The sequence below is a fragment of the Lytechinus variegatus genome, chromosome 5 (genome assembly GCF_018143015.1).
Source record: "Lytechinus variegatus isolate NC3 chromosome 5, Lvar_3.0, whole genome shotgun sequence".
Classification (NCBI taxonomy): domain Eukaryota; kingdom Metazoa; phylum Echinodermata; class Echinoidea; order Temnopleuroida; family Toxopneustidae; genus Lytechinus; species Lytechinus variegatus.
In genome coordinates this window covers 44,530,521-44,557,712 of record NC_054744.1, presented here as the reverse complement: position 1 = coordinate 44,557,712, position 27,192 = coordinate 44,530,521, and the positions used below count along the sequence as shown (strand labels likewise).

General features: G+C 35.7%; 3 protein-coding genes and 1 long non-coding RNA gene across 5 annotated transcripts in view; 1 reads left to right on the top strand and 3 right to left on the bottom strand.

The window, feature by feature from the left end:
* Positions 1-27,192, bottom strand: part of LOC121416254 (COMM domain-containing protein 10-like) — a 35,955-nt gene that overhangs the window by 8,307 nt on the left and 456 nt on the right. Inside the window, exon 2 of the mRNA XM_041609770.1 lies at positions 16,899-16,989. Within this exon, the coding sequence (XP_041465704.1) occupies positions 16,899-16,989 (91 nt within the window). The remainder of the gene's footprint in view (positions 1-16,898; positions 16,990-27,192) is intronic.
* On the top strand, positions 108-4,124 carry LOC121416253. Of its 2 annotated transcripts, XM_041609768.1 has the most exons (8): positions 108-194; positions 722-805; positions 1,112-1,195; positions 1,513-1,596; positions 1,931-2,014; positions 2,354-2,416; positions 3,208-3,294; positions 3,840-4,124. In XM_041609768.1, the coding sequence occupies exons 1-8, from the start codon at positions 145-147 to the stop codon at positions 4,096-4,098; spliced, it is 795 nt and encodes a 264-aa protein (XP_041465702.1). In that variant the 5' UTR covers positions 108-144; the 3' UTR covers positions 4,099-4,124. The 2 variants fall into 2 exon arrangements, with proteins under 2 accessions (XP_041465702.1, XP_041465703.1); XM_041609769.1 differs by lacking the exon at positions 1,513-1,596.
* Positions 6,370-11,164, bottom strand: LOC121416252 (putative nuclease HARBI1). Its single transcript, XM_041609766.1, has 5 exons — positions 11,090-11,164; positions 10,335-10,548; positions 8,794-9,080; positions 7,783-7,931; positions 6,370-7,393 (listed from the first exon to the last, which is right to left on the bottom strand). The coding sequence occupies exons 1-5, from the start codon at positions 11,132-11,134 to the stop codon at positions 7,033-7,035; spliced, it is 1,056 nt and encodes a 351-aa protein (XP_041465700.1). The 5' UTR covers positions 11,135-11,164; the 3' UTR covers positions 6,370-7,032.
* On the bottom strand, positions 11,169-16,402 carry LOC121416255. The gene is made up of 3 exons (XR_005970116.1): positions 16,048-16,402; positions 12,462-12,617; positions 11,169-11,249 (listed from the first exon to the last, which is right to left on the bottom strand). It is a non-coding gene; the product is annotated as an uncharacterized LOC121416255 (long non-coding RNA).

The window sequence follows — 27,192 nt, the reverse complement described above, 5'->3', positions numbered from 1 at the left end:
TCGCAATTGTACGGCAGTGCTTTCAATTTCATTTCATTTTCTAATTAAAATTCATCATTGCATTTAAAATTTTAACTATTTTGAATTCTTTTTCGATTCAAATCAAGGTCCTGCACACCCCCACAACGATCATGTACTCCCGTCATGCCCCTGGAAGTCGATTGCTCCACAGATCTAGAGGATGGTGAATTGAGGTAACTTAAAAAATGTATTATCAAGAATCTCAGTGAATTTATTGATAACTATGTCTATCCTCTTTTCATGGAAAACATGAAAACTGAATGTTTCGAATGCACTACTTGTATTCCGAATTAAAAGTATTTTCCTATTCCAATACCATCCTGAAATTTATGCGATTGGATACAGAATGTGTACATATAATCAGGGCTTAAGCATGATTTAGTCGGAACACACAGTGACCCAAAATTGACCAGAAAAGTACGTGGTAGGTATGTACCACTGGCAATTAAAAAATAGGGGGTCGGACCGCAGAGCAGCTCGTCAGGAAAGTACTTGTCCATGGAACTTGTTTTAGAATGTTTCCAAAAGAGAGTCCTTGGTACTTATTTATTATTAAAAATGGACTGGCATTAATAAACATGACAAGTTATGAGGAAATATTTGTTAGGATTTCAATTAATTACATTTTTCCATTATGACATATGCATGTTGCATTTCTAATTACCAGCCAATATACATTACTATTCTTTACTCTACTCAGCTACCAGCAAAAGAATGTCCAATCTGCAAATTTTGCATTCCTAGACTCAACCGTCAACCATCAACCATCAACCTCTGGAGCAAGGTATTTTTAAAAGGAATACGAACTCCTATTCATTACATATATGTTCAATTAATTGAGAGATGAAAATTAACTTTTTATATCACTTACTTAAAATTTGTTCATTTTATTTCAATATTTGATTTACTCATTCCTTCTTTTTTTCTTGATGGGGGAGGGGGGTACTATGGCACACTTTTTATTCATGAAAACATTAGAATTAATCTGATGAATCTATATTTTTTCTTTCCATAATGATACAGGAATGGATGTAGAATAATAAATGCTCAATTTCTAACCATCAACCATTCATGACTATTCCTTACTCAGCTACCACCAACAGACCGTCCAATCTACGAATTTGGCTTCCCATGACTTAACCGCCAACCATCAACCATCAACCTCCGGAACAAGGTATTTATCTAAAAGGATTAAGGATTCCTATTCTGATCTATTAAATATATATTCACTAAGCAGAGATGAAAATTAACTTTTTATATCACTTACTTGAAACTTGTCAATTTTAGTTCAATATCTGATTTACTCATTCTTTGTTTCTTGATTTAGTTTTGTGTGTGTGGGGGGGGGGGGTGTATGTGAATCAGTTTCAACACTTTTTATGCATGAAAACATTTTTCTTTCCATAATGATATAGGAATGCATGTAGAAATAACATGTTAATAAATGCTCAATTTCTAACCATCAACCATACATTACTATTCCTTACTCAGCTACCACCAACAGACCGTCCAACCTACGAATTTGGCTTCCCATGACTCAACCGCCAACCATCAACCATCAACCTCCGGAACAAGGTATTTATCTAAAAGGATTAAGGATTCCTATTCTGATCTATCAAATATATATTCAATAAGCAGAGATGAAAATTAACTTTTTGTATCACTTACTTGAAATTTGTTCATTTTATTTCAATATTTGATTTACTCATTCCTTCTTTCTATCTTGATGGGGGGGATGTGAACCAATGTCCAAACTATGGAACACTTTTTATGCATGAAAACATTAGAATTAACCAGATGAATATATTTTTTTTTCTTTCCATAATGATATAGGAATGCATGTAGAAATAACATGTTAATAAATGCTCAATTTCTAACCATCAACCATACATTACTATTCCTTACTCAGCTACCACCAACAGACCGTCCAACCTACGAATTTGGCTTCCCATGACTTAACCGTCCACCATCAACCATCAACCTCCGGAACAAGGTATTTATCTAAAAGGATTAAGGATTCCTATTCTGATCTATCAAATATATTCAATAAGCAGAGATGAAAATTAACTTTTTGTATCACTTACTTGAAATTTGTTCATTTTATTTCAATATTTGATTTACTCATTCCTTCTTTCTATCTTGATGGGGGGGGGGGGTATGTGAACCAATGTCCAAACTATGGAACACTTTTTATGCATGAAAACATTAGAATTAATCAGATGAATCTATTTTTTTTTTCTTTCCATAATGATATAGGAATGCATGTAGAAATAACATGTTAATAAATGCTCAATTTCTAACCATCAGCCATACACTACTATTCCTTACTCAGCAAACAGCAACAGAATGTCCCATCTTCCCTAACCGACTTAACACCGTCAACCTCTGGAACAAGGTATTTATTCATTTCAAATTTGTTTCATACATTTTATTCAATATATTAAGTGAGCTGTGATGGCAATTAAAGGAAAATCTAACCTTGTCTGAAAGCAGAAAAATCAAACAATCAGATAAACTAAAGTTAGAATTAAAATGTTAATTGAAAATGTTCAAATTAATCACTTAAACAGTTTCAAGTTATTTCAATGGCTAGGCAAAACAAAGTAAATGGGGAGGGATGGAGATTCCTAAGCCTGACTCATGCACCGTTCATCAACTGTCACCTTTTTCATCTGCTAAAAACTACCTGAAGCAAATATGAATAAAGGATAGTTAATGAATATTACATCCTCTTACAATGTTCATAACCAATCCAAGTTGATCAAACAATAGTTTACCAGAGTAATGGCAAACATTTTAATTTAATTTTGAATGAAACTCAGGTCATCACATTTATTAAAAAAAACAATTGCTACAAAGCTTGTAATATTCAGAAATTTTAATATGAATTCAACATTTACAAACCAGAATTCAAATAGTTGGTATGTAAATAAAATCATTATCCGATCTTGGAATCCCTTAATTTGATTGGCTGTAGGTTTTTACCATGGTAGTTACCATTCAACAGTTCCATGGTTGTAGATAATATATATTATAACATATGCATAAACAAAATATAATTTAATGTTATTTCAATTTATCTTGAATTCATCTCCATCAAAATAAAAATAAATTGCAGGAATTCTATTCCTGAATTTACCCTATTTACTCTTTAAACAACTTATATTGGACTCTTCATTCAAAAAGGGAGACTTCAATTCCACCTATTCTTCCAAGAAAAATTTCCAAGCCTACTGGACCTGGATCTACTCTGCAACCAACAAACCCCTCAAGGTATTGTAATTATTTTATTCAAATAATTTAAATTCCATCATATAAATTCATTTATTTTGAAAACTTTTTCATGTGAATTTGCCTTCTTGCAAATTTATGACAAAATTCTTGTGACAATTTAGATAGTGGAAAATACATGTACATTCATAAACACATAAAGAAATTCATCATTAGCCCAATTCTAAGAAAAAAATGTGATACATACAATGAATTACACATGAATAAAATAAACAATATGAAATATATTTAAAAAAAAAATAATTAAATACTTAACAAAATGAAACATAACTGTAACTAATAATTGACCGATGCACCACTGTACTTCAAATGCTAGCATCTTCTTTATTCAACAATGAAATAGTATAGGGAAACTATTTTTTTTTTAAATTGGGTTGTGATTGAAATACATGCTCCATAGCACAAAGGACAGAGATCTTGGGTTACATATTGTTTAAATAGTCCAGGATATATTGGGATGAGAACTTGAAAGCCCAAAACCTTGAAGGAAAAACACATTAAATGTTTTTATTCTAATTAAATTATAGGAATACAGAAACCAAACCATCTGCCAAGAGAAGCTTGCACTATCTAGAACAGCTGGAACCAAACACAAAGAAAAAAAGTCTCAGTCCAGCACAAGAAGTAATGATTGAATTGGCAAGAGAAGAGCATGCATGGCTCAAACGTGAGCATGAATTAAGAGTTGAAATCCTTCAGCTAGAAATACGAACTGCACAATACAAGGAAGAGGAAGCTCGTAGATCACTTAACAAAGTCAATGCTAATTTGAATTCAGATCCCTAAACTATCTATTTCATATATTACAAATTAATAATTTTTAACAATATGAATATGTGTATTTAACTGTGCATGCCATAACATTCTTAACTACAAGTCTACTACTGCTACTTCTGTTCAATGAATCTTTGTTTAAGATTGAAGTTAACTAGAGTATAATTATTTTTTTCATTCTCATCTACAATGAATGAAGTAGAGGAAGTGTCTGATTCCAGAGAGCCTCTGGTCTCTTCTCATGATACACAATAGCAATGCAACCATGACCTAATAGTTGTTCTTATCTACTTTTTGCAATTTCAATAGAGTAAATTGTATGAGCAGCATTTATCTATATTTATCAATTGACTAATGTTTGTGTATTGAATTTGTATATACCGCATCGGACGAATGAAATATAATATATTCTATACAACAATGAAATACATAGTTTACTCATTGCAATTTGAACTCTAGAGTATATCATATGCGTAGGAATAATCTATATTTCTCAAATGATGGTTGTATATTGAAATTGTATAAATAACATTGATGGAATGGAATATGATATACACTTTTTTGTTCACATGGTTATTCTTTGCAATTAGAACACAAAAGTATTTGCAGAAATAATATATATTTACTGAATGATAAATATTTGTATTGAATTTGTATATACTGCACTGGAAAAATGAAATGTAATACATTCTACACAACAATAACATAAATAGTTACTCGTTGCAATTTGAACTCTAGAGTTTATCATATGAGAAGGAATAATCTGTATTTCTCAATAATTGTTTGTGTATTGAATTTGTATATATCACATCGGGTATGAGCAGAAATAATATTTATTTATTGAATGATAAATCTTTGGAGTGAATTTGTATATTCAACATTGGAAGATTGACATATAGTATATTCTATACAACAATAAAATACACTACTTTGTTCATAACTACTCATTGCAATTGAACTCAAAAGTTAATAATATGAGTACAAATAATCTACATTTTTCAAATGATAAATGTTTGTGTATTAAATTTGCACATCGGAAGAATGGTATATGATATATACTTTTTGTTCACATAGTTACTCTTTGCAATTTGAACATGAGAGTATGAGCAGAAATAATCTATATTCATCTATATTTGTATTGAGTTTGTATATACCGTATTGGAAAAATAAAATATATGTATATATCAGATTGAAGGAATGAAATTTATATTATATATGACAAAATAAACAAATTTGTTCACATAGTTATGCAAGCTATGTTTCCATTCTTTAAATTTCATATATTGGTGACTACAAATAAATCTGCTAAATTCAATAACTTGACCAGAAATCTCTTTTATAGTAAAAAAATGTTTAAAAGATGAAAATATTACATTTTTTGCATTTACATTTTATTCTGGAAAAAATTCAATTTGAGCAAATTATCATATGTTATGGAATAGGCTTCATCAACATGCTTGAAGAAATCAGGATAAACACACAATAGATTGATATCCACTACTTGTCGTAAACTAGTCAAAGACCTCGTAAAGTATAGAAAAAGGCTATTGTAGGCAATGGTGACAAGGCAAAATTATCAGTCACCGTTTGCTCGAATCATTCAAGATGGTTTTGAAACTAAAGCAAAAAGGAAAGTTACATTCAAGAGTTTACATCATTGAAAGAAGACTGAAAAACCCCAACAATTCTATGAATGCTACGGCTAACCAGGTGTGCTTGGTGTACATATGAGATATGTTTACATCAGGAGTGAATGGTGAGAAACAATAAATGCCAGTTAGTGTATAAGCTGTTCGTGAGCAGGGTTTCATTCAGCTACTATCTTATCACATTCCATGTAAATTTGAGTATGATTACTAGATATTTGCTAATAATGACCATGATGGAGCTGACAGAAGGAAAAACTAGATGAAGATTATATTCCACTGAACTATTACCTGCTTGATTTCCTGTCCCTCGTGTTTAATTCGCGTATCCTCCATGATTATTAATTAATTAATATGCAACAAAAGTTCACTGAGCATGCTCAGAAATCACCCTTTAACTGAGCATGCTCAGTGACCATGGTTTAAATTTTAGTTTATGATTTTTACATTGACTTTGTACACAAAATCATGTTTTTGAGCAATTTTTGGTCTGACATGCACTTACATAACGTTGCGTAACTTCAGAACCACGTACCCGGGTGACGCAAAATTGGTCTCAAAAGTTGCGCAAGACTTGAAAGTAATAAGTCAGCGAGCGGCGCGGCGAAAATATCGCGCAATTCGTTGAGGGGGGCCCCCCCGGCCTAGATAGGGTTAAGTTATCTTGGTGAAACCAACTCGCTCATTTAATAAGCTTTGACCTGCGGACTTCAAATTTGAACTTTGCCTGGATTTTTTAAAATCTATTAAATATTGCACAGAAACCAAGTGAAGGGTCAGAAGGATGGACAGGGGCAATGCATAATGCTCCCTGCGGACTTCGTCTGCGGGGGCATAAAAATATGTGCCAAAGGATTCTGGAAAAAATTGTGTAATTGCAAAGAAATCAGCAAAACGAACAAGGGATTCAGGTCAATTGTTGGGCATTTTTCAAAACAATAAAAAATACTCTCCCACATGTGCTTATCTGAGTTGCTGATCTTGAGTGTGATTTTTCATTTTTCAGCTGAGATTCAGGATGTCACAAACTTTAGTTTATGTAACTGTACCAGACCTAGATCCACACTGTTATGGTGACAATTAAGTTTGGTTTGCAGACTTTCTCGTAAAATCGGTGTTAACTGCAACCACTTTCATTTATGAAGCCCTAATACATAATAAAATGTAGCTGCATGAAACCCTGCTAGCTGGAAATATAACAAGTACCTTGACAGCATCATAATTCTTGGAATTTCACCGGAGTAACTGAAAGAACAACTGTTGCCTGAGCAGATGGCACTGAGTGGCTACTCTGGAGATTCTAAGGGTGGGTAAAATGGTCCTCAATAATCTGTTCTCTCCTGAGCCTACCAGCGACAGCATCACGGAGGCCAGGAGGAAGGTGGTCAGGTGGCATTGCATCATCAATTGGCTCAAGTTCTTGAATATCTTGCTCTCCACGAGTGAGAGAGATATTCCAAAGAACCGAGCATGCCACTATAACAGTAAAGGTAGTGTCCACCTTCACGCGCAGATCATTGAGGCAAGGGAACCTCCTCTTCCAACGGCCAAAGGTGCGCTCAATAACGCAACGTCCTCTTTTGTGGGCATTATTGTAGCGCATCTGTGGCCCTGGATGAGGATGTAGGATGGGGGTCATGAGGAACGGGAGGCAGGGGTACCTGAAAAATGAAGAAAAACAGTTATATTTTAACCAACTTGTATTAGACATTACATTTATGAAAAGTACTACACATCTAAAAAAAATTAAATGAGATATTCCAAGAACCAAAAAAATATATTAGATTCTGAATTTATTTCCCTTCTTCTGTGTGTATTTGCTTACACCTTTATAAATAGAATTTTCAGCCGATTAATTTTGACCTTCACAATGTGACCTGAGACTCATGCAAGATAATCAGTGATACTCGGTTACCCTCATTTCTAAGTTTCATGATCTAGGTCCACATACTTCTTAAGTTATGATGATATTTCAAAAACTTAACCTCGGTTAAGATTTCAATGTTGCACCTTTATAAAATGTATATAATCACATAAAAAAAAATCTTACCCACTATCTCCAAGTAGCCACCCAGTACCTTCTGCCCTTGCCTCCAGCTGTTGTTTCAGCGAACTCTCAGAGAAAATCCTTGAATCATGAGTGCTGCCAGGCCACCTTGCCACGATACTTGTCATTTTCCCAGCATGATCACAGACAACCTATTCATGATTCGAGGAGAAATAAAATGTTCAAAATAGAAAGGTCAAGAACAAACAATATTTAGCCCCCCCCCCATCTCTGGGCTTGAAGGTCAAAAGGTCAATGTATTCAAACTAGCTCCTATGTAAAAAAAAATGTGTCATTTAGATAGTGCATCTTATTCCCTTTCAAATGATACCACTTGCATGAAATTGGGACTGCCCGTTACCGTGCAAGGGCCATTAGAAAAATGGGAAGTCACGCCCAATTTGTCAGAAAATAAGAAAAGGGCATATCAATTACCCTATAAACTGATTAACTGAATATGAGCAAATTTGGAGACAGTACAATTAAGCCTAATGACATTTTCAAAAACTTAACCTTGGTTAAGATTTCAATGTTGACAACACCATTACCATCAGTAAAATGGCACCTGTAATAGTCTCGCTTTGCTATGCAAGTGAGACCAAAAAAAAAGATATCAAAAACTTTTCCTTATGTATTTTTTAGAAGATCTTATATATTTTTACATTCTTTTTTTTAGCTCGCTTTTTTAGTATTTTTTCGATGGAAATCATTGGTGACACTATGACTTCAATTGCTCTTAGGAACTTACAAAGTCTGGCTACATCTTTTTGTGTTAGAGATTTATCGAGAAAAGTGTCAAGGGTGGGGGGGGGGGGTAAAAAAATCAATTGCAAGTGCTCTGCAATCTAACAATAATGAATATAGTATGTTTCCTAAATGATACTACTTATGTTGAAGAATTTTGAATTTTCAAAATAAAATAAATAAGCATATGAATCCATCCCAAGACTAAAAGAAAACATGGCTTTTTGAGAAGCAATTTGAGATAACTGTTAAAAATACAATCATTCTAACCTGTACATTAACTGAATACCTGTTTTTCCTGTTAAGGAAAAACAGGGCTTGTTCCCCACCAGGACTCCTGATGTAGACATGGGTCCCATCTATAGCACCGATGACCCCGGGAAAGCCGCAGTACTCATAGAATTGCTGCTGCGTTGTTTCAAGTTCGTCTCTCGTTGATGGAAATCTCATGAATTCCCGTTTCCTTCTTGCAATAGCTTCTGAAACCTTCTTGATGACTCGGCTCACAGATGGCTGAGATATTGATGCCTCGTCACCATGCATAATTTGAAATGAACCTTCAATTAAACATAGAATAGGAGAAATCAAAGAGTCATTTTTTTAAATATAGCATGTTTGTTTCATTCTTGTATGTAAATCAGAAAAGGCTGGAAATGTTCTATACACTGTTTCAAATAAAGACGGATTTGTTGATTTGTCAACAGAATTGAAATGTTTGGCATGTATTATGTCAAAGGACAGGCCAAGCAGAACAAAAAGTTGATTTGAATCAAAGAGAACAAGGCTAAAGCGATTTTGTGTCTCGCCCACTTAAGAAAATAACCATGAATATCGTGATTTGCGAGGGCACGCAAGAGAATTATATCGAAACTTCATTGTGAAATGACTGGGATGGAATAACACTTGTCATTAAAGCCTTGCACTTAAACTTTAATGCTGACCTGTAAATGACCTTTGACATTACCATGTGACCTCCGACTACAGCATAACATGCTGGTCCTCCAAGTCCATCTACCATCTAAGTTTAGTTGAAAAGAGACTTACGGTTGCAGAGTTATGTGTCATTAGGTTTGTGACGGACGGACGACATTTGGATCCCTAAGTCTCGCCTTCACCTCTGGTGGGCGAGACAAAAATCAAACAATAATACTGGAAATTTTATCTGAATCAGAGGTAAAATAAGTATTCCTGCCAGGCAATAGAACAAAAAAAATCCAGAAATAGAAACATTCTTAGATTTCCTATTCAATACTACATAATTTTTTTAAACAGAAATAGGAACACAGTTTAAAATGGCAATAATCATTTACACAAAACAGGAATATTCCTATTTAATAGGAAGTTGGCTGCTATGATAAATTTTTGACATTTTAAATTTAGCTGATTTTTGCGAAATATTCGTATGCACAATAGAGTGCTGTAAGTTTCTTTTTTACTTCTAATTCTCATTAAATTTTCAGAGTTAGGCTTCTTTGATTTTTTTTTTCTTTTTATTCAAATCAAATTTTGGTCAGAGTGGACTTGGCCTTCAAGAAAACAGCTGTATGACTTTATAACCTTCAATAGTTTTTAATTTTGATTATTAGCTATGATTTTATTTTCTGCTTATAGATATTAATATAAAACATCAAATAACTAGATCTACACTTTCATATTTACTTACATGTAAGTTTCTGTTTCAAATGTAGAAGTATTTTTTACCATATCATACATCTGAGCAAATAACTAAAGTAGATTAAGGAGGAAGATTCTGTTTGAAATTAAGAAAAAGACATGATAACATGCTTACTTATAATATACATAATACTTACCTACGGCATAAAAACGGAGAGCAGTCATGACTTGTACCACAACAGGTAGTGGATTATTCCGATCTGTGTTTCTACTGAGATCTTCTTCAAGGATGTTGATTAGGTAGAGTGCTGTGTGTTTTGTAAATCTGTATCGCATCTTGAAATCACGATCATCGTACAGTTCAAATGGATTCTTGCGATCTGTGAGTCCCCTCTCTGGCCTCATTTCCGCCTGTACAAGCAATAATTACATGAGAGAAAAAAATCAAATATGAAATACGATTTAGCAATTGTCAGTGTGGCTAATCTTGCACAGTATCATGTCAATGAATAATAATGACATCTCTATACATGTAGCTGTTAAATTCCTCAACTTCCAGTTTGAAGAAAAATTAAAGTACCTGTACACTGTCGTTAGAGTGACCATTGATTTTTTAAGAAAGGCTGTACCAAGATCAATATCATTTAGATCTAAGACAAGCTCCATCAACTTAACTTTATAAATCTAAGCTGAAACACTATCAAACTGTAAATTGCCATGGGACAGTGAATTAATATTGCTAGAATACACGACATCTGGCTGGAATACAGTGCTTATCTTGTTCATCTCTCAGAAATTTGAAATTTCTTCCAGAATTCTTTGGAAAATAATTTTCATTCATACAAACTTTGGTTGTCAATTTATTGGATTCTGTACATACTCATTTTTAAATTGTTACAACTTGTTTTAAATCTAAAAAAAAAGGAAAAAAAAAAAAACCTTAAGAACATACCTCTCTGACCATGTCAAGCTGACGAAGGCGGTAAAAATTTGCCATATTCTCAGTCCAAAAATGAATATAGCAGTGATTGTGTTGACGGCAGGGAAAACACTGGTGGATGCTGCCCCTGTCAGGGCCAAGATACAAAAGGTAACCAGCTTAGTTGTGACTCCTTAAGAAAAAAAAAAGGAAAATGTCACAGCAATTATGATTACTAGTGATATGGTCTCCTTTTAATAACCCTAACAAGACTTGGGGGGGGGGGGGGCTCACTCAAAATGAGTATTTTAGAGGCATTTTTTAGTAAATAATGACAAACTTTTGATCTTATGCATAAATTAGCATAATTGATTAGCATATTTTTCACAGATATTGGATATTATGCCATGGGTAATGCACACGCCATTTTTTGTTGTGATCGACAACCAAGATCATAAGGGGGGAGGGCTTAATCAGCCCCACCCCCAGCTTCTTAGGCGTCGAAATAGCCCAGTCTATTTAGGGTTAAAGTATGGATAAACATTGTTGAAACTTGAAATTAGACAAATTTGCTATTGACAGAATAATAAACCCCACAAAAAAAGTTCTGCAACTCAAGTTTGAGTGCTAATAAATTTCTTAGTGTGCCATCTTCATATGAAAAAGTGGTATCAGTGAAAAGTATGATTATTCCTCTTTACGATCATGTGTCATTTGTAATGCTAGTGTTATCATGAAATACACAGACATGATAAATATGCAGCAATGTAAAAAATGAAATGTTGCCATGTCATGTTTGAGTTATGCAACTCAAACTGCAAGTTTGAGTGCTAATAAATTTCTTTATGTACCATCATCATGTGTTAAAGTGATATCTTTAGAAAGCATGATTATTCTTCTTTGCAATCATGTGTCCTTTGTAATGCTAGTGTTATCATGAAATACACAGACATGATAATACGCAGCAATGTTAGAAATGAAATGTTGCAAAATGCGTTGTTTCCAATAGCGAATATCCAATTGTTTCAAGGGTGGACAGAGTACATTCACTGTCACCTGCATGGTGGAAAGTCTATAGAAATGGAGACTCTTGTTAGAAATCAAATGCATTTTGCAACATTTCACTTCTAACTTTTTCTCAATGTTCAGGGTGACTGCATATTCCATGATTACATAATCACAGCAAATTGCATGTCATTGTAAAGAGGAATAATTCAGCTTTCAAATGACACCAGTTTCATCTTTTATACTTCATTAACCAAAAAGATATCATCCCCAAAACTGAGTTGCAAAACTTTTTTTAGGGGTTTATATAGAATATAATAGAGTATATTCAACAATACATGAGAATTATTGGAGACAATATTTGGTGAATTCTGTTTGAAGTTATCAATACATAACTTACTGCTTAAGGGGAAGTAGTCTTTTGCACAGCTGCTGTGTTGGAGACAACCTGCACTACTGTAGAAGTGATTGCATATGTTGACGGCAGGGAAAATACTGGTGGATGCTGCCCCTGTCAGGGCCAAGATACAAAAGGTAACCAGCTTAGTCGTGACTCCTTAAGAAAAAAAAAGGAAAATGTCACAGCACTTATGATTACTAGTGATATGGTCTCCTTTTAATAACCCTAACAAGACTTGGGGGGGGGGGGGCTCACTCAAAATGAGTACTTTAGAGGCATTATTTCGTAAATTAGAGCAAACTTTTGATTTTATGCATTTAGCATAATTGATTAGCATGAGATTTTTCACGCCAATTTTTGTTGTGATCGACAACCAAGATCATAAGGGGGGAGGGCTTAATCAGCCCCACCCCCCTAGCTTCTTACGCGTCGAAATAGCCCAGTCTATTTAGGGTTAAAGTACGGATAGACATTGTTGAAATTAGACAAACCTGCTCTTGACAGAATAATATATAGAATATAATAGTTTATTCAACAATACATGAGACTTATTGGAGTCAATATTTGGTGAATTTTGTTTGAAGTTATCAATAAATAACTTACTGCTTTAAAGGGGAAGTAGTCTTTTTCCTATTTGTAATAGGCTTGTGTAGAAACAGAAAAATCAAAGAATAAGTATAAAGAAAGTTTGAGAAAAATCGGGCAAATAATGAGAAAGTTATGAGCATTTTAATATTGCGATCACTAACGCTATGGAGATCCTCCCATTGGCAATGCGACAAGGATGTGTGATGTCACTGATGAACAACTTTCCCTTTGGTGGACTATAAAATACCCTCAAAATGTCTCTTTTTGCTATTTCTTATGATGATACAAACTCTCTATCCATGATGTATTCTTAAAAAATATGTATTACATACCCTCCTATAGAAAGAATACATGTTCTATGGATAGATGTGATAAAAGCGGCAATTCAAGTGAAATATATACTAAAGTAATGGGGAGAGTTGTTCACAAGTGACATCACACATCTTTGTCGCATTGCCAATGGGAGGATCTCCATAGCATTAGTGATCGCAATATTCAAATGCTCATAACTTTCTCATTATTTTTCAGATTTTTCTCAAACTTTTGTTGATCTGTTTCTTCGATTTTTCTGTTTTCAGTTTTCACACAAACTATCTTGTTCCAATGGTGATGTACAGGGTATCGAGTATCTTTTCAAGAGTATACATACAACAATACATGGAAGTTTTAGATGAAATAAAACTCTCCAGAACAAAGCAACAAATAAACGTTTGCCGTACACCATGTCGATACCGCCAAGCAGGCAGAACCTGTATGTGGGCTGGAGCAGTAACGTGAAACACACAGAGAGAAATGCCAGCCCAACAAGAAGAATTTTTCATGGTATTGTGGTACACTAATGAGACATGAACTTTCTATCATCATTATCTTGATATTTGAATATAAAGCTCAAGTGATACCTGTCTGACCTAAAGGTTTGCAATTTTAATTGCACTAAGAGTTGAAATGGTGATTTAAAAAAAAAATCTATCATCAACAAAGTTACAAACTGCATTTAATATCCAAAAAGTTTCATCCATTACAATATTCATAACAGTATTCAATCTTTGCTATCCATTTTCGTACAAAAAAAAATACTTTCCATTGTGTACCTGATTAAATACAATATATGTACACTATTTAATCTCTGCAATGCACAATCTACAGTATTTCCAAGAATGAAATGAGTTGAAAATTTCTAGATTTCTGGTGGTAGGGATATGTCTCTTTCATGGGTTGTGACGCGTCAGGGACACCCCCCCCCCCCCTAGGTACCTATGCTAATGCCTAGATCTTGATCCAGATCTGCACTATATTATAATCTAGCCTAATCTAGATCTACATGTAGGCCTATTAAACCTTAGATAGTACTCTAGATCTAAATTGGATCTACATCTTGTAGTACATGTAAACTTATCTCAGAGATGCCAAGTTCAAAGACCAGCCATGCGTGAGATTTTCTGTGAATCTTGAGTGAGATCACAGATATTGTGTACAATGTACATGTACGGGGATAGGCTGTTATAGTTGCGTGAGACAGAGATTTGAGGGGATGAACCAGGGTGACCAGACGTCCCATATTTCCTGGGATCGTCCCATATCTTGCTCCTTTGTCTCGGCGTCCCGACAAACCCTTCCTGGGACGCCTATTTCTCCCGTATTTCAGAATATTTAACAAAGGGTATAGTTTATTATTTATTCATCTTTCCTTCCTTTCTTTCTATATTCAAATCAAAGAATGACGGAAACCGTGTTTTCTCTTTATTCTAAATTTCTTTTATTCTTTTTAAATTTTCCTTCATTTTCCCCTTCATATTTTCTTTCTTTCTTCTCAATTCATCTCTTTTCTTTTGTCTTTTCTTTCTCTCCTGCATTATTTCGCTCACCCTCCCTTACATTATATTTTTTTCACAAGTCTAACACTGTGTAGCTTTCTTTGTTGATCTTCATTTTTCAATTGTCCCATATTTCATTTTGTGAAATCTGGTCACCCTGGGATGAACAAGAGTCCAAATGCTTGAGTCTCACGCATAATGCGCAAGACTTGGTAGCTCTGTTATCTAAGTTAGATCTAAAGTTACTAAAGTAACTTTTTGTTGGATCTATATAAATGTTAGGTCTCGTCTAACTGGATCTGTCGTGTTGTTAATACAGTTGACAATCTTCCTGATTTAGAATAATAGAAGTCTAGATCTAACGTTAGATGTGTCACAGGGGAATATAAGCAAGGATGCTCACAGTCACACATATTGCGAGGTGAGTTACTAACCTCGTTCCCCACACCATGAACCGTTTGGCAGTGGATTTCTAATGTTAGTAGGTAGCGCGTGCTGGGATCCCAATTCTGCTGGTGTCCACAACACACGACTTTATATACATAACAAAGCTTGATTTTTTTGTGCGCAACGGCATGTAATGAACCTTTGGCCTTGGGTGACCGAAGACAAGGTTTCACTTTCACTCTTGCTTATGTGAACGTGCAATCTTCGCATCCAGATTCCATGACAAAGAAAATTGGTACCTGGCTAAAGCAGCATGAGCAGGGGCAGATCCAAGATTTTCCAAATTTTTTGACAAATTAAAGTTAAGCAAAAAAAATATATATCTCAACCACAAATTAAGCCACCCCCCAAAAAAATTGACAAGTCTTTTTGACCTAGCCTAGGCCTTACTTCAATTTCTAAACAAAAAAGAGGGAGCACACCTCAACATGCATTTTAATGACATTTCTACATTACAAATTTTAATTCTGCTCTGAATAAATGTGCCCCCCCTGCCCTGGATCCGCCAGCATAAGCCCGGCCTAGCCTAATTCCCTAAAACCACCCATTATCGGAAATCTTCCAACACGTAAACGCTCGAATGGGACTGTAGGCGAACTGTTCGTGCGATAAATACAAACATTCAATAGCGGGAAACATCATCTTGTTTAATCATCGTTTATACTGCATTTGAAAGTAGAATAATAATTTGTAGTACAGAATCGCACTCCTTAATAAAGAGGCAACAAAATACTTACGTTTTCGGCGAAAATTACCAAAAACTGGTTCAGTGAAATATACACGTAACCCGAAACTAAATTGGGCTCTGTTCTGTCTCCGATGACTTTTGGGCGGGAAAAAGAGTGAAAAAAATTGCAGACGATTAAGCAACTACGCATGCGCACGAAATTTAGTCCATGGACTAAATTGTTTAAACCACCCATGAGAGCTGACTAAAATTGATGACGTAAAACGACGCGTTTAGACCACGGACTAACTAAACCCCCGACTAAATCACCTTTGAGAATACCAAAATTTAGTCCATGGACTAAATCGGAGGTTTAAACCACCGATTTAGTCCATGGACTAACTAAACCTCCTTTGAGAATACCGGCCATAGTCTTTGTAGACAGAGGTGAGGTTTCTAACTTTCTATAAAGGTGGTAGCTAAACCAGATTTGACTGTACAGTAAATCTAATTGGAATGTCTTATGGGGTGTTGCAAGAAACTTGCGATCAATTGCAAATCTAATTTTGGTCCCTAAATCAATCGTATGTCTTTTAGGTAATTGCAAATTATTGATTGATTGCTAATCTTCTCCTTGAAACAAGAAGTTTAATCTGATTTGCTACAGCTAACGTTGATCTATCAGTTGTAAAATTCCTAAGACTGGAAGTATAAATGAATTAACCTCAAAGAAACTATCATTTACCATCTCACTTTCTGTAAATCCTAGCATTAGGAGAAGTTTAACTGATGAAGCTGCAGTGTATCATCCACTCCCTCATTAAACAAATGAAAGCAGCATTCTGAGGCCAATATTAATATCAGCCTGGAATACATCTTTTGAAGGCACTTCAATTGACAATGAAACTTGATATGACTCACCCTAAGATGAAGTTTCTGAATAATTCTTTGTAGAAGTCGAGGGAACTTGGAGGAATCAAGTTCATTTATAAGACCGACTGCTTTCTTGATTCTGGAATATCAATGAAAGGTATAAATTATGAACTTGATTATTAATGGTATAAGGTTAAAAATTATTCATCAAAATGTTCAAACATCACACAAATTAAATCCCACATCAATTACCGGGTACAAAAAATTATAAATGTAGATCTTGATGATTATGAATCAACACTCCTAAGGAATAAAACGATACAAATAATGCTATTGACTGATAACTATCAAAAGTTTTGGGTCTCCCATGTTCATTATTCTTTCAGGTAGTGTCTATCTGCCATTGTTTTGGGAATAAATGTGTTCGAAGGAATCTTAACTATTATGTAGAACCAGTTTCAATAAATGATTTATAGTGAGATCCTCTAGAGTGACAGGGGTAGTGGGTCATGGACTGGGATGGAACCTTCATGGGTTTTAGAGAAGGTTATATTCGCTATCCTTTGTCTCTCTGCAAGTGTGCCCCGACCATGTTCTGTACATGGAAGAAAATATAATCATTAAGTCAATTTGCATAGAAATCTAGGTAACTCATAAAAATTGTGATATGAATTAATCTACATGTATTAGACTAGTAGGGTATTTTTTCAATTTCAGCTTTAACAGAAAAATGTAGAAAAAAGGGGAAAATCGGATCGGATCGGGAATTGGAATAAAAATCGGTTACAACATTAATTAAAAGACTGGAAGAACTTGCCACCATGTTTACGTGATCTTGGTTTCATTGTCTTTCGCTTGGCATCAGCACGCAAACAGCATCCATATAATCATAGTAAGTGTATAATTTCTGTTTCCACATTTCATTAAGATTACTATTGAGCCCCAATCTACCCTAGTGCCTCCCTCGTTTATTGCACGGCCGACTCGACTCCTGGGGCCGATTGCACGAAAGGGTCTTTGCAAGGACCGTCTTTCGTGTCACCCATCTTTTATGATGCGCGATGTGAAACGCATTTTAAATAAATTACCTGCAAACATATTTCATTTGTCAGTTAAAATTAACAAAATATTTGTTCATAAAAAATTAAAATGTGATATATGATGAAATTGTATAAAATTTGAGGCCAAATCGAGGTTTTGGGAACCACTCGTAGATTTGTGTACGCGTACTTGTGTACAAAGTGAATGGAGATGGAAATAGGGAACCGTGCGCATGCGTGTGACTGAATAAAGCGCTGCTGTATGACTATGAACATGATGAAGTGAACGGTGGTTTCCTATAATGCCAAATTTGATTTATGGTCAGTTCCCCCATGTCTGCGCGGTCTCCCAAGTCTGCGCACCCGCGTATCTGCGCGATTCTAGTAAAAGAAGATACGCAACGAGCACGAACTTTACACATGCAATACATAGACAGGTATTAAAAAAAAATCTGACTCAAAATGATGGTAAAATAATGAATTCAGGGCATTTCGTGTGACGGCCTCAAAATGCAGCCTTTCTAAACAAAATCCCTGAATCGTGTGTAAAGTGAATGAGTGCGCAGACATGGGGTACCATTTTTTTTTCAATCTGAAAATGACAGCCCGAGGTTTTTTCCAGGAAAATCATATATTTCTTTCAAATTTTTATGAGATATTTGGCACACTAACTCATTATGATGTAAGGAACATTATCAACTGAAAGATTTTGCGAAATAAAAAGAAATTCACTTTAAATCTTAGGGGTCATTCCATGTCAATTCACCCAACGAGTTAAATCGCACCGTCTCAGAATTCGTTCATTTTTGGTATATAGGGAGTTTGACATGGCCCATGCTTACATGATTTTTTTTAGCGCAATCGGATGCACGGTTTTCCCGTAATGACACGCCCAATTTCGGTGATTTGGCCGAAAATGGGCGCGGCCGCCAAGTTTTAAGCGACTATAGCTCGGTAACTAATGGACCGAAATCATTAAAAAAGGTATCATTGGATAGGAAATTGAATGAACTATCTGAAAAATGTGTTATTTGTTATGTATAGGCAATATAATGAGTGATGACCTTTTGACCTTTGCATTGACCTTGAATTTGACCCCCGGGTCACACTATTTTTAGTCAATATTTTTATATCTGAATCCCTAACATTATTTTTACACAATATCATAAAATTGGAAGTGTATTATTTTTTCTCTGTCTTAAAACCCCTCTCAAAATATGCTTTCTTACTGCAAAAATTGTCATTACAGTCCCACACATATCTATTTGTGCTGGGTCAGTGAACAATCAACATGCATTCAATACTTGTGATGCAATAAGGGATGAATGCACTATTTTACTGAAGCTGTACAATTCATGTCTTTCCATTGTTCTTGAACATGTAGTTTATGTCCAGCCAAACTCAGTGAACAGTTAATAACATGTTTTATCATGGAGGAATAGTACCCTGCCCATAATTACCATATGAGGCAGATACATGTATGACCCACTGCAATTTCTTTGTAATGTAAACAAACTTTCACTGTGTGGGTTTCATACAGGATTGTTCCTACAGTGTACAAATTGATCCATTGAGCTGAGCCCTCCCCCCCCCACCAAAAAAGCATTTCATACATTGTATGTAGAATTAACCAGATTCACTGATTCATTGATAAGACAACAAGTTCCTGCTTAACCAACTCTTTCCTCAACTTACAGTAGTTTATTTGTTTTGTTTTTTTGCTTGGACACCTGCCTAGCTATCTTACGCTATACATGTAGATGTACCATTTCATGGGTGAAAATTCACATAGCACATGCTTTGTACAATAATTTGTCCAACTTATCAAGGGAACACATTGCTTAGTGATCAGAAGTTAGACGGGGGGGGGGGGGGGGGGGGTCTTCCATTGACAAGTAGATAACATGCGCAACCAAAAAACTTGTACAAATTATCTCTTTTTCAGGATATTGCATGTTACGTACATGAGTAATAAGGGCGTCAAAAACACTTAAATAACGAAAACAGGGTACATGTATTTATTTCGCTAGGAAAGCTATGTGTTTACGGTCCAATTTGCGAGGGTATAACATTATAATAGTTATAATGATTAACCCTGGATTAGTACAGTAGATGAGATCTCCAACGAGTTTGGAGATTATCCTGTCAAAGTTATGTATCCTCATGGGGCCAGCAAAGGAAGACACAAAGACATGTGTTGTGTTGGAGAAGAAAACATTCTAGATTAATGCTCCTTCTCCTACTTCATCATCATCTCAGACACTTTTATTGCAAAAATATACCCACATTGGACACATTCTCTTGAGCTCTGATCACTACAAGATTGGCCCTGGGGTGGGCGGGGCAGTCAAATGTATTGCTGTACACACACATTGCCAAATTATTTCCAAACACCACCTAAACGAGTTTTTCTCTGTGTGCAAAATAACCCCGTAAACAATTTTTTCATGGCTTTATTTAATATTTACACATTTGGCCCCTAAACAAGCTGTTGCCAGAATATGACCCTGGGGAAAAAGCTTGGGGGAAAAAACATACCCTAAACACGTTTGGCCAGTCTAATAAAAAAGCTTTGAAAAAAAATACCCTAAATGCGCTTCACCCTGCGATTGACCATTGACCAGTCTTTCAAAACTACCCCTTTTTTGAAAATCGGTGTTTTTGACACCCTTAACGAGTGCATGCACGGCTCGCGTCCAAAACTGAAAAACCACCCCTTTAAACACGTTTTTTGGTCACGCGTGTGTACAGCACTATATGTGGCTGCCCGGGAGATTAGTAAAATGTATGTATTAAGGTAGTGTAATTCATGTTTCTTAATATGGACCTACCTCATAATGCTGATTTGCAGGCATGCACATCATTACATGTACATACATGGAAAATTTCAGAATTCCCAGTTACTAACAAAGAATTGAGATACTTCGTATCAACATACATATGTTTATTCACTATACAATACAGAAATTAGTATGTGTGGGACTGTAGTAAAAATATTTGCAAAAAGTATGCCTTCTTCGAGAGAAGTTGGAACAAAAACAAAAAATAATACACCTCCAGTTTTTTTTTTTTTATATACAGTGCGTCCCAGAAAAAACGAAACCGAGATTTAGCGATCATTTATCATTACTTAATCATAAATAGAATAGACAAATGACCTACCAATTTAAAGCTTAGAATCTCCTCTTTCATCTGATATTACTTAGATTATTTCTCATTCACGCATGAGTGAGCAAATGCAATTTGAAGAAAGGATATAAAAAACTCATTTGGCGGGGGGTATCTGGGTTTCAAAAGGAAAACCACATTTTTGGAAAGTTCAATATCTCCTCCTTAATTTGATACCTAAATTACAGAAAAATGTCACGAAATAACAAAGTTCTGGTCATTTGAAATAAGGCTTGAATTTCAATAATTTCATAAAATGAAGAGGTTCTCCAGGCTGGCTTTCAAACTCTCTCGACACTCTGTTTTGTTGACGATCAGCCATGCATTAAATCTTTTGTTCTCACCATGCCAAAGCTTCTGTGGGAAAGCGGTGAAACACGTTTATCTCATGAAATTATGGAAATACAAGCCTTATTTCAAATGACCAGAACTTTTTTATTTCTTGATCATTTTCTGTAATTTTGGTACCAAATTAAAGAGCAGATATTGAACTTTTCAGAAATGTGGTTTTCTTTTTGAAACCCAGATACCCCCGCCAAATGAGTTTTTTGTATCCTTTCTTCAAATTGTTTTTGCTCACTCATGCGTGAATAAGAAATAACCTAAGTAATATCAGATGAAGGAGGAGATTCTAAGCTTTAAATTGGTAGGTAATTTGTCTATTTTATTTATGATTAAGTTATGATAAATGATCGCTAAATCTCGGTTTCGTTTATTCTGGGACGCACTGTAGAAATAATGTTGGGAATTCATATATTGAAATATTGACTAAAAATAGTGTGACCCCGGGGGTCAAATTCAAGGTCAATGCAAAGGTCAAAAGGTCATCACTCATTATATTGCCCCTAAATAAAAAATAATACATTTTTCAGATAGTTCATTCAATTTCCTATCCAATGATACCATTTTTACTGATTTTGGTGCATCGGTTACCGAGCCACGGTCATTTAAAACTCGGCGGCCGCGCCCATTTTCGGTCAAATCACCGAAATTGGGCGTGTCATTACGGGAAAACCGTGCATCCGATTGCGCTGAAAAAAAATATGTGGACATGGGCCATGTCAAATTCCCTATATACCAAAAATGAATGAATTCTGAGATGGTGCGATTTAATTTTAATTTATTTTTGGGTGATTTGACACGGAATGACCCTTAACTGGCGCAAATTGTTAGGTGCGCAGACTTGGGGCCCACCATCATAAAAGCAAGCTAACGAATCTTATTCTTTATCATAAATTTCAGAAACACCCCGCTTATAGCGTATCATAAAAGATGGGCGACACGAAAGACGGTCCTTGGAAAGACCCTTTCGTGCAATCGGCCCCTGGGGGATGGGCTCCGGCCCGCTTCGCGGGTTGGAGCCACTGATCTCTCCTTTATCTGGATGGGAACAATAACGCTGATTGGCCTATTCCGTGTTGAAGCACCGGAAGTTGGTACCTCCGCACGCCGAGTTCCCCCAAAAAGCCAAAATCGGAGTAGAGTCTGGTTCACGGCAATGGTGTCAATTCTTAATTATACTTACCAGGTCAACTCTTATAACAGCACTTTTCAATGTGAATTTATACCTGATACAAAGTTTAAGATGTCGTCCTGTGCCACGTATAATTGCACTCATCGTGACGACCGTGGAAACAGAGAAAAGGGGATTACTTTTCGCAGATAAGACAAGCTGGTGAACTGCATAAATGTAGTCCCATGTGCTCAAATACATGTGTGGTAATTCTAAATTACCAGAGCAAGTTTCCAAAACTTTAAAACTCCAGGGGGGGGGGGTATCGATTGTTGTGATTTCTCTGGAAGCGTGATGAATTTAAACCATGATTCAAATCAATATTCAGTGTATTAATATTCACAAATGTTACTAAGTTTTATGAGTTTATCAGTCATGTTTGGACAGAAGAATATCACGAGACACGAAAATACTGACCGTACGTGTAGCCTGTATTCTGAAACTTGAATCTGCCGTTTCGGAGGAGTTAAAAAAAATTGATTTTTTGCGCGAAGCATAGATCCTGACCGAAATAGACAGATTTTGGGGAAAAGGACCCCGGGGGGCCACTTCCATTCACGAGTGGATACCATGCGCGACCATGGGGTCTCGAAAAGCACCCTAAACACGTAATTTCCATATTCTGAAAATGCAGTGCACCCCTTAACAAGTATTGGCGTGTGAAACCCTACCCTTAACAAGTATTGGAAACAAAACGATACTCTTGGCAAATATTCCCTGAAGTGAACCCCTAAACAAGTACAGGTATGTTTTATTGTTACAGGTCATTCGGTCGTTGGCTTTATACCTTATTTGGTTTAGTACGACCCCACCTTCTACACCTCGCGCAAATCGGACTCTAAACACGACGTGTTGGGGCAAAAAGGACATCCTTTATAAAACATTTTAATTTTGTTTTATCATCCCCGCAAATTCGACCCTAAACACATAATTTTCCTAGCAAAATAGATACCCTTTTTTCATTATTTTTGTGTTTTTGACACCCTTATCACGTTACGTACGTAACGTGCCCTATCGTGAAAAAGACATCCTTTTTACGTGTTTTTTTGGTCGCGCATGGTATCCACTCGTCAATGTAAGTGCCCCCCCCCCCGGGAAAAGGACTGGATCTACAAGGTATTCTGAAAATTATTTTATCTTTTATTTGTGAAAGGACGATAAAATTTAGAAGCTATAGTTACATGTACGTTAGGACTAGGACTTTAGGGGGCTCATGTAACTTGTGGCATGTGAATTTGTGATATTTCTGTGTCAACAATAGATCGAATTATTTTTTCCAAGAGCTCATTTTAAAAAAAAGTACCTAAAAAAGACATTAAGCTCAGAGACGGATTTACAGACTTCAGAAATTTCACAGAACTTAATTATTTTGAGATGCCGAATGTCTTCAAAGAAAAAAAATGTCTCGGTGGAGGAAAAAAAAGGGGGGGGGGTTATCAACCAGAAATTTAGGGGGTGACGCAAGAAAAATAACCTGACCAGCAAAAAAAAAGGTTATCAACCCAAAATTTAGGGAGGGATGCAAAACAAAAGAAATAATCTGACAAACATCAAAAAAAGGTTATCAACCAGAATTTAGGGCGGACCACAACGATTTTAGGGGGTCCACCTGAATTTAGGGGGGATGCAGGAAAAAAAATTGACAAGCAAAAAGAACAAAAAAAGTTGTCAACATAAATTTGGGGGGTCTGTCCCCCACCTAAAATTTAGGGAGGACAGGACCCCCCCCCCCCCGCTTCCTATATGAACACTGGGTATAGAGGATAATTGAAGAGGGTCGATCGATGTGACAGAAGGAGAGAGAGAGAAAGAGAAGGTTAAGTCCACCTCAGAAAATGTTGATTTGAATCAATAGAGCAAAATCAGAGAAGCACAATGTTGAAAATTTCATTAAAATCGGATGTAAAATAAGAAAGTTATGACATTTCAAAGTTTCGCTTATTTTTTTTTTAAATAGTGATATGAACGAGCCAGTTACATCCAAATGAGAGAGTCGATGATGTCACCCACTCACTATTTCTTTTGTTTTTTGTTGTTTGAATTATATAATATTTCAATTTTTACGAATTTGACGATTAGGACCTCCTTGCCGGAAGCACAAAATGTTAAAATAATGGAATACAAACAGAGATGTGCATTATAACTGTTTTGTGAAATGAAGCGAAACTTTAAAATGCCATCATATCACATCCGATTTTGATGAAATTTTCAGTGTTATGCATATTGAATTTTTCTCTTTTTATTCAAATCAAGTTTCTGTTGGGGTGGACTTGTTCTTTAAAGGGCGAGTCCACCTCATGGAAACGATTATTTGAATAGAGAGAAAAAACACACAATAATGCTCAAAATTTAATCAAAATCAGAAGTAAAATATGAAAGTTTTTTTAAGTTATATTTAAGCGATGGATTTTTTCGGTGTTACATGAACTTGTTTGATTTTTTTTTTTTTTGGGGGGTGGGGTGGACTTAAATTTTCAAGCCCAGTGTTATAAGCCTGCATAACCTAGAAAGTCCTCACCATATCGATCCTAAGATGTTATTTTGGCAAACCTCAAAAATACCCCTAGACAAGTCAAGGATTTCATCCATTCTTCCTTAGGTGAGAAAAACATCAACCCCTTCAAAATTATGTTTCCGAAATGTATACCTATGGATACCTATGGATGCTTCTGAACGCAGTCTAAGACTCTATATTCAGTTCCAAATTCTGTCTCCTTTTTAGGTTGGCCGGGTCATGTCCTGGTGGGTCAGCATCAAACTTGAACTTCACAGGTTCACATCTCCAATACTTATCCAATCCATTCTCGAAGCTGTGGACACTGGGTGCATTTACTAATTCATTACTTAGGCTATTCCAAGGTTTCCTCATTCTTATGTAAAAGGAATTCTTACGTTTCTCAGTTACTGACCTCGGAATGTACAATTTTTATCATGACCCCTGGTAGGCCCCTGCACCTGTCCCAAATCTGGCACTACTTCCTGGTCATACCTGTGAAATAACTTGTATGTTTCGATCATGTCTCCTCGCGCACGGCGATAAGCTAATGTAGGAAGTTTTAGTTGAATCAATCTTTGTTCATATGGGAGGTTCTTAACCTCAGGTACCAACTTAGTGGCCCTTCTTTGTACATTTTCTATTGCTTGAATATGTTTCTTTAAGTATGGACTCCATACTGCATGAGCATACTCCAAATGAGGTCTAATCAATGCTTTGTATAGGAGCAAGAAGTTCTCCTTGTGAAGATAAACAAATGTTCTCCTAATAAGATTCATTAGCCTATTGGCTTTATTTATCTTTGACTGAAAGTGCTGGTCAAAACTAAGCTTTGTGTCAACGATCACTCCTAAATCTTTACTAGTTTCAACTTGTGATAGATTATGTGAGGCATTATCATGTGTCATTGTATAGTCATTGGAATCATCATTTCTTTTACCTATTGTAAGTACACAACATTTATCCGGATGGAACTTTAATAGCCAATTGTCTGACCATGAAACTAGACGATTTAAGTCCGCCTGTAATAACTCAGCATCTCTGTCATTTTTTACATGCTTGTATAACTTGGTGTCATCTGCAAATAAATGAACAGTACTTGACAATATCTGATCTGGTAGATCATTAATGTACATTACAAAAAGCAGGGGTCCGAGGACACTCCCTTGCGGTATTCCGCTGGTTACATCAGCCCAGTCAGAGAACACACCATTCACACAAACACGGTGCTGTCGACCAACAAGAAATGACCTAACCCACTCGCATATGAGCTTAGATATGCCAAATCCCTCAACTTTGGCTAAAAGTCTTTGGTGTGGGACCTTATCAAAGGCTTTCATGAAATCTAGGTAGATGACATCAACTGCACCACCAACCTCCAACATATTTGTCCAATCATCTAACACATTGAGTAATTGCAACATTGTTGATCGTCCTGATACAAATCCAAATTGTTTTGAACTGAGAAGATTGTTGCTCTTCACATGCTCATATATTTCATCCCTCAGGATAGACTCCATGATTTTACATACATGTTAGACTTATTGGTCTGTAGTTAGAAGGGAGTTTACGATCACCCTTTTTGAATACGGCACTGACGTTGGCCTTTTTCCACACATTTGGTACTACGCCTGATGCAAGAGAGTTTGAGTAAATAATACTCAATGGTTTTGCAAGAACAGGTGCCAGTTCACGCAAGACACGGGGATGCAACCCATCTGGCCCTGGTGATTTGGATATATTCAAACTCTCTAGTTTCTTAAATACACACTCTTCAGTAATTACAATTGTGTCTAGTATGTGAACGTCATGACATTTAACAGATGGGAGTGGTCCATCCGGATCTTTAGTAAAGACACTAGAAAAATGTTTCAATAGACTTTTTTATAGTGCATTTGATTTCCCTACATCTGATTCTGTCAATGTTTTACTACTTCCAGTTCCATCTTGGTAGAGTGGTGGTATTCCACTCTTTACTTTTGTCTTGTATTTTGCATGTATACTGGGAAAGTAACATGGTTTCAAGAAAATTGCGAATTCTGGCACCTTAAATATATGAAGTTTTGTACAAAAAGCAATGAGAGCTTCACTTCAGTGTGCAGACAGCTAGCGTATCGCTCGCAATGC

Bases quoted from the DNA above. Each gene is read 5' to 3' on its own strand.
- LOC121416252 (XM_041609766.1), bottom strand. From the start codon at position 11,134: ATGGCAAATTTTTACCGCCTTCGTCAGCTTGACATGGTCAGAGAG. The intron at 10,549-11,089 runs GTATGTTCTTAA...TTGCTTGTACAG, and splicing joins AGCTTGACATGGTCAGAGAG to GCGGAAATGAGGCCAGAGAG. The intron at 7,932-8,793 runs GTTAGAATGATT...AATCATGAATAG, and splicing joins GGTATTCAGTTAATGTACAG to GTTGTCTGTGATCATGCTGG.
- LOC121416253 (XM_041609768.1), top strand. From the start codon at position 145: ATGCCCCTGGAAGTCGATTGCTCCACAGATCTAGAGGATGGTGAATTG. The intron at 1,597-1,930 runs GTATTTATCTAA...TTCCTTACTCAG, and splicing joins CCATCAACCTCCGGAACAAG to CTACCACCAACAGACCGTCC. The intron at 2,015-2,353 runs GTATTTATCTAA...TTCCTTACTCAG, and splicing joins CCATCAACCTCCGGAACAAG to CAAACAGCAACAGAATGTCC.